The sequence below is a fragment of the Hippoglossus hippoglossus genome, chromosome 13 (assembly GCF_009819705.1).
Source record: "Hippoglossus hippoglossus isolate fHipHip1 chromosome 13, fHipHip1.pri, whole genome shotgun sequence".
In the NCBI taxonomy this organism is placed as follows: domain Eukaryota; kingdom Metazoa; phylum Chordata; class Actinopteri; order Pleuronectiformes; family Pleuronectidae; genus Hippoglossus; species Hippoglossus hippoglossus.
The window spans coordinates 24,903,071-24,921,664 of record NC_047163.1 but is presented as its reverse complement, the minus strand read 5'-3'; the positions used below and the strand labels follow the sequence as shown (position 1 = coordinate 24,921,664).

The 18,594-nt window shown below is 42.1% G+C and overlaps 1 protein-coding gene across 1 annotated transcript; it reads right to left on the bottom strand.

Moving 5' to 3' along the window:
• Positions 1-1,888: 1,888 nt before the first annotated feature.
• LOC117772606 (TRPM8 channel-associated factor homolog) lies at positions 1,889-8,517 on the bottom strand. The gene is made up of 11 exons (XM_034603866.1): positions 7,755-8,517; positions 7,213-7,429; positions 6,664-6,955; positions 5,585-5,886; positions 5,210-5,384; positions 4,540-4,634; positions 4,100-4,310; positions 3,261-3,497; positions 2,693-2,916; positions 2,429-2,542; positions 1,889-2,235 (listed from the first exon to the last, which is right to left on the bottom strand). The coding sequence occupies exons 1-11, from the start codon at positions 8,495-8,497 to the stop codon at positions 1,993-1,995; spliced, it is 2,853 nt and encodes a 950-aa protein (XP_034459757.1). The 5' UTR covers positions 8,498-8,517; the 3' UTR covers positions 1,889-1,992.
• Between the last annotated feature and the right edge of the window lie 10,077 nt (positions 8,518-18,594).

The following is an 18,594-nucleotide window of genomic DNA, read 5'->3' as shown; positions in this document are numbered from 1 at the left end:
TAAAGAACCACCCGAGGCCTTTGTGTTTTTGTTTCTTAAAAAACCCTATGATGATTACACAAAAGTGTGACAAGATGAGCATGTTGAAACAACATATATCATTTGATCTGTCTCACAGAAACCTATATTATAAGTAGTAGTCTGACTTAAATGTGAGAATTACCGGGAGCATTTTGATAATCAGTTAATTGTAAAGTATTTTTTATCATTGTCATCTGAATATATTTGAGATTTCGACAGTATACTTTTTTAATCTCCTGTACTAGCCTTATGGTGGCTCTGCAGGCTCCAGTCAGAGAAATGTATGGAATCTGTCCAAAATCTTATCTCAGTCTTCAATTGTAAATTTGTAGCAGTAAATATGCCAGAGGATATTTGCAGTTATACAATTACTATATATGTTAAGTATTTTTGTATATATATTCATGTCTACTGTACATATTATATGTTTGCATAATATATTTTCAATGGTTATTTACATGTATTCTTGGTCATGATAGCATGCTCTGTTGTGTATACAGTACAAGCATTGTCTCCTTCGTGTACATAAGTGCACAATTTGTTTTAGAACATAGGATAAAATGGGGAATATCCCTTGAACGTTTGAAGGTCTTCCGCATCAGTTTGATGATAAGTTGCCAACCACTAGCAGATATTAGTGACCATCAGTGGATATTAGTGACATATCATTGGTTGTGTACCTTAGCATCATCACCTAGTCCTTTGAGCAACCCGATGGTGGATGTTGCAATAAAAACCCTGCAGCCAACCTCCACTGGGTGGACTATTGCTTTCCAGCCACGTTGCTCTGCCTCAAATGCCATGTCTGTATACCACAGCCTCTTCCTCTCATTCACTTCATCAACAGCATCCTCCCAGGGTACTGTCAATTCTACGAAGTAAATAACACGCAAGGTGTTGAACCAGAGTATCCGGCCTGGTCTTAGGGTGGTAGTGACAGTTTGTGATGGGACTGTAAGCCGCTGGACTACATCCACCAGCATTTCTCAGTCATGGGCTTGCTCCAACTGACCACTCCTAGTCAAAGGAGGAGGCCCTCTCTTTCCCTGTTCCCCTTCTTGGACAATTTTCAGTAATTGGTTGTGTCTCCATGTGTACCTAAGTTGGGAGAGACTTACTATACAACCATTGAGGATGTGTCTGAGGGTAGCTCGAGTTAAGCCTTTTATTAACACCAGTAATACATATTACAGTCAGTAAACAACTTTCAAATCATCTTTATTTACATCTCACACCCTCAGTTTGCATAGCATTTTAACTTTAGTTAAACAATAGAGAACAACCAAACCAATACATCAGCCTAATATGTAATCACAAATTCACAACCTTTAATTAAGGTTATTTTTTAAATAAATCAAAATTAAATTATTTCGTACACAAATTAATACATGTGTCATAATCAAATCACATGTCCAGCAAATACCAATTGTCTAATCGATAATCAACTGGCGTAGCCATTTCACTAATAGCAACATGTGAAGCAAATAATTAACTGCATTATAAAATGTTGGTTACATAATAGGTGGTTAAGTGCAATTATTGGATTTACACAGATTTGTCTTAATGAAGCTGCTTTAGAAGGGTCGGCTTATTATGCATTTGTCTAATTGATCAATAACAATGACCCAGCCATCAATAGACAGAGTTTTATAAACTTGAAAAGTTTATTTTTTACATTAAATCCAGTGTGAGAGAAGGACCATCTCATTTAGTCAGACTGACTTATTGTTACTCAGTAAGAGGTTCAGATGAACCAAACTAATTCACACATAAACTACTAAATAAAGAAGCTGTAAATATATCATCAGCTATAAAACTTCTTTCTCTTTTAAAATAGTATAAGAGACTTCAAAATACATCAAAAACAAAAAAGAAAACAAAAGTTAGTTAATGATATTTCCTCCTAAATACCCAAAGATTCATTCTCTTAGAACCCATCTCTCTGCACTTCAATCAGCATCATACTGCAGCTCAGTCATACTGGACCATGGGGTGGTCACACCAAGAGGGCAGGTTGGAGAGTTTCTCTTCTGTGGCTGGTGCGATGGGCCAACCCCAGCCCTTGAAGAATCCAGTCAGGTTCATCTCCACAGTCCGGGAGAAAGTCTCAGCGTACAGGTTCATCTTTCCTTCGTTGTCTTTGGGAAAGTCGCTCATCGTGTGGTAGGCAGCAAACACCTTCTTAAAGGCATCCCAGCCAAACTTACCCTGGAGCTACATGCACGGAGAAAAGTGTAGAGGGAAAAGTAAGAAAATTGCAGTGTTGACGCCTCACTGTGCTGACTTGGCTTCGAGACTTTCAGTACTATTTACATTTTTGGCCTTTGGCCTGTGTGTGTGTGTGTGTGTGTGTGGTTTTGTTCAAATTGTATTTATAAGGGGTAATACAAAAATAATTCTCTCTTACCTGCATATATGTCTCCAGGGCCACCCACATGTCCCAGCTGCTGAGTTTCCTGCCCCCCTTAGCATACTCCGCTGCTCGACTGTTTCGATTTTCTACAGTCATATAAGGATGAGCCTGCATTGAAGAAGATGATTTAGAAACAATATAATCTCCATGAACACCTTAATACTTCTCTAAATGGAAGATAAAAAGAGCTGCTTTTTGTTATTTCTATGAATATAAAATATATCATAAATACACTAAAACAAAGCAGATCTACTCCACCTTTGCTCTGTTCATCCCCAGCACCTCTTCATGCACATACACTGACCAGAGGTTGCATGTACACTCAGTGGTGTTGGGTGGGAACTCCCAGCGGCCTCTCTGCTGGTTGTGTCCCAGTTCATGGATGGGCCCCCATATTCCTACATTCCTGATATGGTCAACACTGACCAATTCAGCTGCAACACTGCTCTGTATCATTATAGGGTAACCTGCATGCATCCAACCTGAGCAGAAGAAAATCAAAAAAAGCACAGAGTTTTGTATTAATGCTAATATGGGTTTCATAGGTATGGTAGATAAACACTGTACAACTTGCTGTGCATGCAGTCACACCAAAGCACAAACTACACGCCTCATTGTAGCATGTTCTGTTACAAAACTCAAATTAACACAATTAACACTCACTCTAACCCTAACCCTATTTGAATCTTTACAATTTTTTAAAAGGACAGTTTTTGCTCCATGATAGACTAGTGACCTGTCCACGATGTACCCTGCTTTTTATCCAGCATGAGTTGTTACTGGCTCAATTTCTCAGGGAGTCCTTTACAAATTCAAATACACTTACCATGGGAAATCTGCACATCTGCTACAAAGCGTTCTTTGCGTGGAAATTTGTGTTGTTTTGCAGCCAGGTCAGCAATGGCCCTCATCATTTCATTCCAGAGCGCTGCCAACTCGTCAGGGCGATCCAGGTCCCGAACCACATTTGATGGCACAGTAAGGATGATGTTTTCAAACTCCAACTCTGCCCAGGGTGAGGGAGCAGTGCGCAGCAAGGACCATTCTGCTGCTGTTGTCACACCTGAAGAAAACAAAGAAGTAGGGCTATTCGAACGTTGGTTTTGGATTATTAACATTATGTAACATCTATAAAGTGACCATTCATGATTTTCTAGACTGCTTGAAAACTTCAAGGCATTGTCAGTAATGGTCCATACAACTGTAAATCTCCAGTAAAACAATGATGAAACAATGCAAAAAGGTCCATGAAAAGCTGAGGCTAATGATATAAATTTCCTCCGTCAGTTTGAGCATCTATTAAGTAAATAGCAACATGACGAGAGGACAATGGAGGAGCTGTGTTGAGATCCTTATGGATATTTTAAGAGTGTATTTATTGTTCATTTGACCCAAGTCCATGTCCCCTGTAAGAGTTAACGTAGCACAAAGCAGGGTGAGGTATGATTTAAATGGACACTTGCTCAATCAAAGTCACAACACTTGAATTGTCCCAGCAAACAAGAGATGTTTAATGAGAACTATAAGGACATAATAAGGACAAGATTTTAAATTAAATTATCTTACTCTATGTTGCCCTGAATCCCAGAACAACCATATTATCCCATACGATAGGACACACACATCAGCAAACATATAGCATAGCTCCAAACAACATGCACTCACCATATTTATAATATGGCACAGGTACACCCATCTGCACTGTGACATGTACCCCCTCCACTTGTGCTTTGGGTGGGGCAACCAGGTAGAGGAGTCCACCCCAGAGGTTCCACACATGCATAATTTCTGTGGTTATGGGAAATTGTTCATGAACACTTGGTGCTCTCTTCAACTCTGCATGATTCAGTCTGTCTGTTTGACAGCCTATCTGGATCTGAGGAAGACAAGGAATATGTTTTACTGCTTTGAAAACAGGACTGTAGAGCAGTAACTATATTGTTTGATGCATGACTGCTAACAGTCGTTACCAGTCCTACTGCGTAGAAGACACAGCTGCTTTATGTGATATCTATTAAGGATTTGTTTTGCTTTATCGGATTTCGTTTTGATTCTAAAAATCGTCATTTTAATATCTATTTTGTACTAGATTTTGTAGACTTTACCTTCCATCCATTGTTGACTATTTCTGCTGGTATGGTCATGTAGGTCTTCATTCCAGGAGAGAGGTAGAGACCTGTACTGATCCACTCCTCCAATTCTGAGACACACACACAAAGAGAGAGAGAGAGAGAGAGAGAGAGAGAGAGAGAGAGAGAGAGAGAGAGAGAGAGAGAGAGAGAGAGAGAGAGAGAGAGATCCAAAGGTCACATTCTGTGGTATTTGCATGTAAAAAATATACAAGACACATTTCAGCATTCTTGTTATTAGGAGAAAGGGTGTACAAACAGCTCCAAATGTTTACTTTTATTCAATGTTTAAATCAATTTCTGGGTCAAAATGTGCCTGAGGCTCATTTTGATTTAATGCTAGTGACACTGTTACAAAGTACTGTGCTCTTGTACAGGTCATTGAATACTTGTCCAAAATACCCTATATCACCTGAAAGTGGAGACATATTCCACTTTCCACATTTCAAGATTTCTGGTTACGAACCTGAAATCTTGAAATGTGGGTTCCCTATGCTTGAGAGTAAGCTCTTTTAATTTATTCTCCATTTGTGTTTTCTGTTTTTAATGAGGCTTTCTTGGTTTAGTTAAAGTTAAATATGATATTAAAAAAATATAATAACAGTGAGATCTGTACAAGTGTGCGCACGTTGTATACAAGTCTGACCTGCTGTGTTAACATTAAGCTTGATCCTGTGGTTATAGATAACTGGCATCACAGGATTATCCTTAATGAGGTAGGGCAGGAGAGCATCGGGATCCCGGCAAATTTTGTACACCTCTGCCCCCACACTGAGGAGCAGGTGGTCTTTGGGGCTCTTCACAGGAAATCCGTCACACACCTCGAAAGACAATAACAATAATGTACACAATGTGGTTCTTAATCAACTGGCTGCTTGATAGCTGTACCTTAACCATCACATACATCATATATGATTACTAGTATAATGCTTTGGCAAAGCTCAATATCCCAAAAAGCCAAAAAAGATTTGTGCTACTCTATTGGAAAATTCTATAAATAAGCACTGTTTTGTCTACTCACCTGTGGCATGCCCGACCTCAATATGATATCAGTGAGGGTGGACAGGACCTGTGCATAGGAGTAGCTGTCATATGCTTTCATGTTCAAGTAGGTCAAACAGTCCATGCTCAGCTTTTTCAGACATTCCTCTTCATGCTTCATAAGTTGTTCTCCTTTGTTGACATGTCCAGCAAAGCGGTGTAGAAGGTGGCGGAAGTGGTAGGTGTCTTTGATGGCCTGGCTGGGTACAGGGGCCTTGTATACACCACCTCCGATCATTGCTCCCAACAGGCTCAAGCCCATTTTAGTCAGGATCTTGTTCCCTGAAATACATTGGAACAACTATGAGTTGATATTCTGACGTGATATGGATATTTGAAGCCCAAATATCAAGTAGTACCCAATTAAAAATAAATTTGTTTTGATATTTTCTTTAGTGTGTTTCCAAGTGCTGCAAAGTTACCTGTTGTTTTGTTGGGTAGTCCTCTTTGTAATTATGTTAAACCAACACTATGGAACTTTCTGCTGTCTCTAGTCTGCAGCAATTCAGTCCCCTACATTGTTGTATGGACCCACGCACTTTCATTTCCCCCCTACACAGGTTTTGTCTGAGCCCACCATTTTCTCAAGTTCAGCAGCCTTCATGAACAATTATTACACCAGTTACTTGGTGTACCTGTTGCAGCAGGCAATTGACTTGTTATCTTCAGAGTTTACATAAACAAGAAACCTCTGGACCATAAATCGTATGCTCTGGACACAAGAAAGTCATATCATCATGGCCAGCACCATCCAGTTTTTTTAAAGTCTACAACTGCCACTTTTGGTTGAAGTTATCAACCCATTCATGCTGCCCTGCAGTTTGCACCTTTATCAGTCATTGAATAAGCAAATCAGTTGCCAACCCAGCAGGCTTCTCTTTTTTATTGTTATGCCTGGTATGAGTTAATCTACATTACCATGTGGATTTGTTATTGTAAGTCGCTTTGGATAAAAGCGTCAGCTAAATGAAATGTAACAATTTGTACAGCAGTACCTATATTAGTTAGGATGCATTATGTTATGATATCATGAACTTTGCAGGTGGCGCATTATCGTACCTACGAAATCTGTTAATGGGTTTTCTCCACAGTGTGTCTGTGCCCAGTACCAGGCATGTCCACCAATCAGAAGGCCTCCTCCCTCTGCCACAAAGTTCTGGATATCCTCCATGTGATCACCGCTGTATGCTGTGCACACGAATACACTCAGGTCTTTCCTGAAGTTTGTCTTCTCACACTTTAAACCTGACTTGCTGAGGATTCCTAAGGCTTGATCGTGCAATACCCCAATGACCCCATTCCGGCCTTCATCCAACCAGTGAATGGCATTACTCCAAAATTGAGTCATTGGCTGTAATGAGAAGAATTATTTCAAAACAGAAACAGTAGTTAATCAACATTGATAAGTATTCTAGACATTAAACTGCTGGTGACCAGAAACATTTAACAAGATATAAATGGAAAATAATTATATCTACTGTCTCAAAAAGATCATACTATCTACACATGATAATTTTATACCTGCCTAATTGAGAAAATTCTCATAATATGCTCATTTTGACTTAAGAAGGCAGAAATTCTAAGTCAAATCATTAATGTAGACTTTACCTCTCGTGAAAGAATTTCTTCATGTGAAATCACAATGACCCGTCCCTGTCCATAGTAGGCTCCTGCCAGGAACGCGTCTCCATGCTCTGTGGTCCCAATGGGAAAGGCTAGAGGGCCATGGACCAGAACCTCAGAAAGTACTGGTCCCTCTGGGATGTCGAACTCTGAAACCCCCTTGAGTAAGAATTCCAAGTCATCCTTAAAATCCTTTCTGTTTCTGTATTTGAAAGGGGGAGAAGTAAACCAGATATATATGACAGTTACAGTGAGTTATAGAATTTTAGGAAAGAACCAGTAACTGTTTTTTTCTTAACCAAAAATGTTAAAGGATGAATAATATTAATATTCATTTACTATGAATAATATATATTAACATAAATTGGTATAATAATATAATGAAAACAATTCAGTGATAGCTTCAGTGTTAGCTTCATTATTGTTAATAATGTCATAAATGTGCAGAAAGTTTTCAAATAAGAGTAGTCTCTTTACAAAGTGAAATCTTTCTAAATGTGCAATAATCGATAAGTGTATACACTCACACTACAGCCATCCAGGAGGATGGGATTTTAGGATAGACAGGCAGGTACTCTGCCTCACCGTAATGATCAGAGAAGTAGATCCCTGCCACACCAGAAACCTTGTTCCCTTCAAACAGAAGCAGTGTGTTTTCTTTTGGATGATTTGCAGCCCAGCTCCACGCCTGACCTGCTATTAACACTCCTCCTCCAGCTTTCATGAATGCCACTATATCCTTCTTGTCTGCACCCACACTGTAGGCATCTGTCACATACACACCAACCCCCAGATTATCACTAAAGGCCCCCACCACTTTGGCTTGGAAGCTGGATTTGCTGAGGTTATCAGCGACTGACATGACATTTTTATGGACCCCTACAGACAGGTTGTCGGATCCATCTCCTCTCAGCCAGGTCAGAGCATTCTCTACAAGAGCTGGGAGGGTCGACAGGTAACTCTCATGACCCAGAACTACAACCCTTCCACTGCCGTACAGAGACGCAGCAATCAGGACCTGGCCTTTGCTGTTCATTGCCAAAGGAAAGGCATGGTCTCCAGTCAGAACCAGGTCGCTGGGAACACATTGGCCACGGAGGTCCAGCTCTTTCAAGCCTCTCATCAGAGACATGTAGGTCCCTTCATGTTGGTTTTGCATGGGCTGGTTGGACATGGTGAGAAAGTTTGATGCTCTGAAAACCGACAGAGGCTGGAGGGCAGAAAAACAGGAAAAGAGTTGACTCAGACACAATACTGACTTTGATAACATATTACATTAGTTAGTCTGTACTGTGGGGAAAAATAAATATGATCCATTACAATATCAATTTCAACTTACAACTGGAGACAAAAGGATATTAGGTACTTTTGACTTGGTTTCACAGAGGCCAAAGAGTTTGCAATAATTACTGGAAAGAAAGAAGGAAAGAAAGAAAGAAAGAAAATAATAAAAAAAATTGTACCTGTAAAAACGTTTCTGCTTGTATAATCAGACTGCTGCAGACATCAGACGGTTTTCAAGACAGCCACTCTCATGCAGCATATATCTGACCGAACAGTTGAGACAATATAAATGAGAGAAGCAGTATGGGAGTGGGTATTTAAGAGACAAAACAAAAAGAGGAGTGACTTCAGTGACACACTATTAATGCCAGCAAAGATCAAACATCAGCACCTCTCTGCTAACATTCTCAGTATATGAATAATACACTGCTGGAGATACGTCCTGAATGACAGTACATAGGAAACCTGTTTTTCCTATTGGCATGATGAGGAAGTGGATGTGGACACAACATTTTCATATAGCTGTGAGATGAGTCACTCCAGGCATCTGTGTTTTTATCTCTTAAACAAATGATGGTTATATATATTTGTAGAGAATGTGTGTTTGCATTTAGTGTGTGTGTGTGTGTGTGTACTTAAACTTCTGTGAGGACAATTTTAAGCATAGACCCTACAGAGTGAGGACATTTTGGAAAGTGAGGTTTAGAATTAGGTTTTGGGTTGAAGGGGAATAAAAGTTATAAAAAATGTAAATGCAACATTCAGATTATGCTCTACTAGAACATATTCGAAACACCTGCCTCTACTATACATCTATAAAAAAAACTAAGTACACATGTAAATAAAAGGAATCTCTCAAACATGTTATGAGGAAGACCGAATAAAGAAACATTACACACATCACAATAACACGAAAAGAGGAGGAACATGTGATTATACATATTCGAGGAGGCTGTTACACAAAGAAACATTTAGTCCGGGAGTTTATCATCTTGTCCTTTTTTCCTCACATTGGATTTTTCCTCTTTAAAACGTTTCTGTTCGATGCTACGTCAAACCCGGAACTCCTCAACATTGTTAAGACTAAAATCTATGTTTTTCTTTGTGTGTGTGGCAATGAAACTGAACTCTAAACAAATGCAGTATGTTAGACAGGGGTGGGGGCAGGGGCAGTTTGGGCTGAATATGTGGAGAATGTGTGGCCTTCAGATAGTGACTTTTAGTAGCCGTTGCTGGCTGGTTTTAATCTTGAAGTTGGTTCGTGTGTGTGTGTGCGTCACATCACAGTTCAGTCTCGCACCTGTCTGATAATGCCTGGTGTGGAGACTGTACATCTGTGGCATACAATACACTGTACTTTAACTTGTTCTCATACCTAACTTACTATATTACAGCCTAAACTCCATTAGCTTTATTCAAACATCACACATACATGAATGCACAGTTTTCATAAGAAACTGTGACCTACCCTTAGAAAGAATTCATGCAGCTGCCACTAGGTTCTGAAGGACAGATAGGAAAGACGTTGTTTTGTCTCGAAAATGTGCATGCTTACGCACACAGAACATACAGCCGATAACGCAGGAACGCAAGGTTTCTCACTCCAATGAACAACAACACCATATCTGCAAAACTACTGAAGACCCACAAGGCTTCAGCCGGATAAAGGCTTGTTTTTAATACACAAAACCAAACACTGTCAGAATGTGAAGATTTGCCCAGCTACTGTCAAAGGAGGGGCGAACCTGGGAGCGGCTCCTCATCATTCGCGGATTCCAGTGCCAATAGGCTGGGGACCATGCCTGCGCACCAGCAAGGGATAGCCAAGGTCTAAACCACGGTGACTCCCCCTCATTATAAATATTGCACCCGCCGTCCGTTCGGGGCGACTCTTGACTACCCCGTGCTACTAGAAAGCCGAGGCTGTGTATTGAGTGCCCATAGCTATGTGCACATAGCTATGCTGTACCTTTTCATTGCTTCTGAATAAATACTTGTTGAACCAAACCGAGACCGGCTCTTCTCATATCTCGGGATAAAAGAACACGACAAAAATTGGTGACCCCGACGTGATCCCGAAGAGAAGGTTTGACCAGAAAGACCGGAGACCCAAAGGTCGAGGCCACTCCGATCGATTCTCCACATACTCACGGGCCCCAAACTAAAAGGTAAGCAGAAACCTGTTAAAACAAATTCTGCATTAGTTATATAGGCATTGATATAGATTGTGAGTGTGCGGAGAGGAGAAAGGAGGTCAAATTTTATAATTTGACCTCCTTTCTCCTCTCCGTTGTCCTGTGTTTTTTTGGAAGCAATGAAAAGCAATGTGAAATAAAGGGAAATAGACAAAGGTTGTTGAACCCTGTGAGAGGTCTGGGACCCTGTGAGAGGTCTGGGACCCTGTCTTGGTGCAACAGAAACGAGATAAAAAGCGAGGTCTGGGACCTGCGCCGGACGGGCGCCACACTTAAAGTCTGTGACGCACGAACCCTTAAAACTAATTCAGATTGGAGAAAAGACAGACGATTCATGCAATAGATTGCATCCGTGCAACCTAATCTGGGATTAGGGTGTGTTCCTGGAGGAAGGGGCTGCCGGCACTGACGAGTGAGGAGCTTAACTAGCCAGACACACCGTTGCTTGAATCAGGCACAAATTAAAAGACGCCGAGGCCATAACATGTTACGAATAAGACTGACAGAGATAAAAAAGACTGACTGAGATAAAAAAGACTGACAGAGAAGAAAAAAAAGAGAAAAATATAAGATTTTAAGAGGTCTGAATGTGTGGATATTACTAAGTTTCCTATTTGCTCCTTACGATAGCGTTTTGGAGATTGATTGAAGACTTAAGGTAACTAATATTTAAAATTAAAAATTAAAATTCTTTACATAGGTAAATGAAAAACGTGATGATTTGGGTAATGGAACTGATCTGAGTAGTCCTAATATGAACTTCATGTGAAGGAACTATGGTGACAGCACCAAGTCTGATACAAGTGTGAATGAAAGAGTGTGTGTGGAAAACGAGAGAGAAGGAAATTAGGAGGAGATAAAAAGACGAAGGTCACCCGGCTGACAGAGACAGAATAAACAAGGAAGTGATAAGAAAGAAAAAGTCAGGCCAGAAAAGTATGAGGAAGTAAGAAAAATAGAGCGAGGCGGCCATCTGGTGGCGTATAAAAGAAAGTACAACTAGCGGTGTACGCCTGCCATCTGGTGGCTGATAAAGGGTATTACAGCTAGGGATAAAGCGAGGACGCCACCTGGGGGAGACCAAAGGACATTACAGCTTGGGTTACAACTGGTTTGACATCATTGGATTGGCTTGTGTTTTTTCCACTACCCATATCATGCTCGAATGGCTAGAAGAGACAAATGACGACGGGAACTTTTTACAGTTAGAGATACACACCCCTGACATACCAACACGACCAACCCCGACCCACACAGATACACACACATTACAGCAACGTGTCACAACACCTCACTCACGTGGGTTGAAGCACTGCCCTTGGCGCTCATGTCAATGAGAAGTTCATCCAATGGTGTCACCCATCTATCCCCACATGAGCTCTCACAGGACGGCCCATGCCAGGGCCTCCTCGAGACCCTGGGTATGGACCCGGGTTGGATGTATGTCAGGAGAAATTGACTGACTACATGAAAGCTTTAACTAACTTTACTGAAGTTGTCTGCACAGGTCCAGGCGGCTGCTGGACGTTCTGACGAGGCCCCCACGGAGACTCCTGTTCCAGTAAAGACTGGGTGATTGGGTTAGGGTCAAGGTTCACAAGAGAAAGTGGCCCGACCCTAGGTGGACAGGACCTTGGGAGGTAACAGAGTGTACCTCACATGCGATCCGAGTAAAAGGAAAAACAGGAGCAATTTGGCACCACCTCACACATTGTGTACCCACTGACCCACCTTCTCGGTCTTTACGAGAAGTAGCTACTGATTTGGCCGACTCCTCCTCAAAATCTTAAAGTAATACGTTGACCACAAAAGGAGGGTCTATCTGTATGTCTTGTCTTGATTATTTCCAAATATAAGCTTGTATACTCTACTTTAAACTCAGCTACGCACCTCTGAGTTCCATATGAGCAAAGAGAAACACGCAGATAATGTAAATGACGATGGAGATAGCAGGACTTCACCCCTGTGGGTGAGGCCATCAATGTTTTTTTTTCTACCTGAGACAAATCCCTACTGCTTTCCATGATTTCTGTTACAAGTGTGATTTCTAGTAATCAGACAGTGAATTCTTATAATTCTAATAATTGTGTTTCTGTTGCTTTAACTCCATAGATAATTAAGACATTCTAAATGATTTACAGGACTGTTGACCCTTTTTGTGACGAATTCTATATGATACTTTGTAATGAATTCCCAGTTTAACTTTATGTTTGAGCACATCTTTTGTTTAATCAATTTTAGTGCTCCTATTTGATATGATTATTCAACTGTTCTTATCCCAAGGTTGTGAAGGTAAAAAGTTCAGTTAGTAATTGTCCCAATAATTTTGAAATTGTACAATATGAATGTTTTGTATTTTAACAATTCAATTAGAGAAGCAGTTTACTGAGCTGGTAACATATATCCTGTGTCAAATGTTTTTATGTATTCAAGAGCAATTTTCGTTAATGGGACTAGAGAGTCCATCTTATCTGGTATTTTAGTTGGAGTTGTTTATTTTATTTATGTTTTTTTATTGTTTTATTTGTTTTGTTTATGTTTTATTCAAACAAGGATATTTTAATATTTCAAAATTCAAATTCAAATGTCAGACTGAATAATGTTCATTGCTCTTTGAAAAGGTGAACTTGCATGATTATGTTATAATATAATTTTTTCCTAAAATGGTTTTAGAGTTATGACAATATATAATCCAACAAAATTTGCTATCGAGACCGCCAACCATAATATTTTTTATAGTGCACAAAGTTAGAGGTTTCCTTGCACTGTTACACATATCCAAGCAAAATTGGTACTGTGAAATGATATATCCTTAACTGAATAGAGATCGAATTTGGAGTGAAGAAGCAATTTCCCCACAGAAATTCTTTATTTATTTAGAATTGGAAGATAAAGACTACTTAAGAATTTTACTTGAGATTTTCACCCTTAGATATAATATGTGCTGACATTTTGCAAGTACATTTTGTATCTGATGTTGTGATCATTTTATGATCAAAAGGGAGGAATGTAATGGAAACATTTTACCATTATACCACACTAAATATTATCTCTGCTTATGCATACTATTTCTGCTTGTGTAACTGCCAAAATGACATCAGAGCCACAAATCTGAGACTGTGCTCGTCTCCCCCAACAAGACCTCGAAGAGGCCTTCAGCATGTGTCTGTGTCTTATCTCCTGGGATTTTAATATTCACTCAGTTCACACACGGAGTTCTCACAACACATAGTTCACACACACACACACACAGTTCAACTCTTCACACACACACACATCTCTTCATTGCATCTACATAAAAAGCATACGCCTGCAACTGTTTCTTTGTCATTACAAATGCAGTGTGCTCCCCAAGGGAATGAATGTGATAAAATGGCCAATGAATGTGAACGAACAGATAAATCTGCACAGAAAAAGTTTTCTTTGTATCCTACAGTGCCTCAGTGTGTCAGAGTGGACCACGATCTCGACTGTGCCCCTCTTCAGAGACCTGAAGTGGCTTCAGCCCCAGCCATTCACCTCCGCCCTGTATTCCTCCACGAACAGAACAGCAGACACCTGCTACAGGTGTGGAAAGAGGGGACATTGGGCGAGGGAGTGTCCGGAGGAACGGGGTGTAGCTGCTCAGGCAGATTTGAGGAGGGGGGCCAGGAGAGAGCGGTGGAAACTCTGATTCATTCGACGCCTGAGATACATGGTATCGCACCCACACCACACATACATGAAAGTGACACACCAAATGTCACTGACACACACACATTGATATTAGAAGCAATCACATGCTTAGAAATGAAAAATTACTTTTCTGCATTGTACATCACATGTTCATATGGTTCCTGATATCACATATAAAAAACAATGGTTTAGAGATGAATGCAAAATGATAAACCTTTGATAACACGTTTTGTGGAACACAGGCCCCAGAGGTTACACCCACAGATACAATGCACAAACCCCCTTAGGACAGCTCCAAAGAAACATCACCCTCACCCGGAGGATCACGTCTGCTCCCCCGACAATAGTCTCTTAATGACTCTTAAACATCTCCACTATAACAAATTGACTAAAAGAGCCACACTGACAAGTCCTTATTATTTTGTTTTAGGAGTAGACATGACAGGAGCTGACCCCATGGGCATCGTTAGGGTAGACGTCCGTTCCTCCTCCCCTAGAACTCAGCCTTCCCCTTCCCCGTCTGATAACTCTACTACTAACTCCACAAACTCTCCCCCTGAATCCACCTCACCACTACCATCCCCACCCAGCTCCCCTGCGGTACAATATTACGACGCCAGTACCGTTGAAGATGTGGTAGAAATAGAGACTGGATACACTGATGAAAACATATGGCTAAAATGGGTCCACTTTACCGCCCGTTCCCAAAACCTCACTAATTGTATAGTCTGCAGTCAGCCCCGGCCCACCTTAACCACCACCCCAGCCCCCCTACTGATAGACTCGGATCGACCCGGTTTTGATTGCATGTATGGCTTACACATGGAAGCCAGTCCCGCCAACTGTTCTACTCTCAGTCATCTCTTTCCCCGGCGCCAAACAACACGCTGCCCCCTATATTTACTCCAGTAAAGGGAAATTACACGTGTCTGACTAAACAAGGTAACTCATCTCACAGAGAGGTGGGTTCAATGCCGCCCTCCTGGTGTTCTAGAAACATCAATGTTACCGACTGGCACAACGCCACACAGCTGGAGTGGGCCCGCAGTGACCTCTTCTGGTACTGTGGAGGGAAACGCTTGAGGAACCACCTTCCTTCAAACTGGAAGGGTTCCTGCACACTTGTTCAATTGGCCATGCCCCTGACTATCTTCCCTCCCCGCTCAGGACAACCCACTAGCACCCGCCGACGAAGAACTATGCACTTTGACTTAAAGGGGACATAGCATGCAAATTCCACTTTGTTAGTGCTTCTACAGGTTAATGTGGGTATCTGGCATGTCTACCAACCCAAAAACTCTGGGAAAAAAACACTCGCTCGTTTTGTTATGGTTCCTCTAAGTCAGAAACGTCATGCTTGAGCGACTCGATTGAGCTTCCCGGGTTTTGTGTCGTAACAAGGCACTGGAAGTCTCCCTACATGGTCTTGGCCCACCCCCCACCTCACCCCCCCCCCCACCTCACCCCCGTTACGCCGGGTTTACACCGGACGTAGCAAGGCTGCGAGGCAGCGCAGCGCCGTTCCCAAGCACGCAGCCGCCTGGCTGTTCACACGGGACGAGCATTTCTCCGCGCTGGTCAGCCCGCGATTCACTCACATGTGGCATTTGTCTGGATCGTTGGGACTGGGAGGCTGCAGCAGTTGCTCGGGCGCGACCGCTCGCTCTCCCATGCTTGAGCTGGAATTTGTGTCAACGCCACACAGCCAGCAGTGTGGAAGACTTCCGCAGTGTTCAGCACTACTGTAACACTGGCACAAACACACAGAGCCCCCCCACTCGTTACGCCGGGTTTACACCGGATGCGGAAGCGCCGCTGCGAGGCAGCGCAGCGCCGTTCTCAAGCGCGCAGCCGCCTGGCTGTTCACACGGGACGTACATTTCTCCGCGCTGGTCAGCCCCATAGACTGTATATATAAGGTCAGCCCGCGATTCTGCTTTCTCCGCTTGTTGTTGTACCCGTTGAATGTCGGGGTTCGGGGGTAAATGATGGTCTTCATAGCCCCCCCCCCCCCACCCCTCTCTTTCTCTCTCTGTCTGTCTGCTTGTGTGCTTGTAGTGGATGGGCAGAGGGGGACATTTAATTATGTGATTGGGAAAATTAAAACTCCAGGGGAATACAAAGTATGGGATGCATATTTGATAATTTATATCATATAAAATATGTAATTTATATTGTTTAAAATCATGGGGGGAGAGGGGGAGGGGGGAGCTGGCTCATTAGCATTTAAAGGAACAGGCACTCAAAACAGGTCACTCTGTGGAGGGCTGTTTTATACAGGGTAAAAAGGGTGCTGTTTTAAATGATCCTTGTGGTATTTTGACCAAAGTATGTTACAGACATTTCATTAAGACCCCAAGGAACCATATCAACTTGTGGTAAAATGGGCATGCTATGTCCCCTTTAAATAGGGACTCACCCACATACATTGACGTTATAGGGATTCCTTGGGGTGTTCCAGACCAATATAAATTAGCGGATCAAGTTGCAGCGGGATTTGAGTCTATCTGGATATGGGTAACTCCCAACAAAAACATGGATCGCATTAACTACGTCCATTTCAATTTCCAACGCCTCACCAACCTTACTCGAGACGCCATAACAGGCCTATCCGAACAGCTCGCCCCTACGTCCCTTATGGTCACACAGAACCGAATGGCCCTAGACCTCCTACTGGCAGAAAAGGGTGGTGTGTGCACTATGATAGGGAGTTCTTGTTGTACATTTATCCCCAGCAATACCGCCCCTGATGGCTCGGTGACCAGGGCCCTCTCCGCCTTACGCACCATGGCACAGAACATGGCCACAGACTCTGGAATTAACAACCCCCTAGATAGCTGGATGAACACTGCATTCGGCAAATGGAAAGGGCTAATTGCATCCTGCCTCCTCTCCCTAGCTATATTTTCAGCTATCCTAGTCACCTGTGGCTGCTGCTGCATCCCTTGCTTTAGGACCTTGCTCAACAGACTCATCACCACGGCTCTGACCAAGGAAAACATGCCCCATCCCCCACCCTATCAGTTGCCTTTGTTGAGTGGTGATGATGATGGTGGGTTTGCATTGGATGAGATGGAGGTTGGGGAGTTCGTGGATGATCCCCAGTAAGTTGTTCACACCATGAAATGATCAGACAGATAATGCCTGTTGTGGAGACTGTACATCTGTGGCATACAATACACTGTACTTTAACTTGTTCTCATACCTAACTTACTATATTACAGCCTAAACTCCATTAGCTTTATTCAAACATCACACATACATGAATGCACTGTTTTCATAAGAAACTGTGACCTACCCTTAGAAAGAATTCAAGCAGCTGCCACTAGGTTCTGAAGGACAGATAGGAAAGGCATTGTTTTGTCTAGAAAATGTGCATGCTTACGCACACAGAACATACAGCCGATAACGCAGGAACACAAGGTTTCTCATTCCAATGAACAACAACACCATATCTGCAAAACTACTGAAGACCCACAAGGCTTCAGCCGGATAAAGGCTTGTTTTTAACACAAAACCAAACACTGTCAGAATGTGAAGATTTGCCCAGCAACTGTCAAAGGAGGGGCGAACCTGGGAGCGGCTCCTCATCATTCCAGATGGATTCCAGTGCCAATAGGCTGGGGACCACGCCTGCGCACCAGCAAGGGATAGCCAAAGTTTAAACCAATGTGACTCCCCCTCATTATAAATATTGCACCCGCCGTCCGTTCGGGGCGACTCTTGACTACCCCGTGCTACTAGAAAGCCGAGGCTATGTGCACATAGCTATGCTGTACCTTTTCATTGCTTCTGAATAAGTACTTGTTGAACCAAACCGAGACCGGCTCTTCTCATATCTCGGGATAAAAGAACACGACAACATGTACAAGTAATATCATTTATTTCCAAAAACTAAATAAATAAAACAACAACTTTACCAAGCAGGTATATTTTACATTCGTCGCACAGAGATGTCAGCCACTGTCAGACTGTGCTGGAGAGGAAATTATACAAGGAATACTGGAAAAGTCAGAGCGGAACCATCGAGCTGGGCCGGTTTCAGGTCGAGTGTATTTTTCAAATGGACCGCGGGTACAGCGCTCAAACGACTCCCCGCTTGAACGGAAGAAGTTGTGATCAAAAGTAGTAACTCTGATTATATTGAGATTTATAACACAGTCAGTGATTAAAGTGATTAACAGTGTGAGTCTGAGCCCCCGTCAGGCTGAAC

Excerpts from the sequence above, each read along its gene's own strand:
- LOC117772606 (XM_034603866.1), bottom strand. The coding sequence starts at position 8,497 with ATGTTATCAAAGTCAGTATTGTGTCTGAGTCAACTCTTTTCCTGTTTT. Across the intron at positions 5,385-5,584 it reads TGAGGTCGGGCATGCCACAG|GTGTGTGACGGATTTCCTGT; the intron begins GTGAGTAGACAA and ends TTGTCTTTCGAG. Across the intron at positions 4,635-5,209 it reads GCTTAATGTTAACACAGCAG|AATTGGAGGAGTGGATCAGT; the intron begins GTCAGACTTGTA and ends TGTGTGTCTCAG.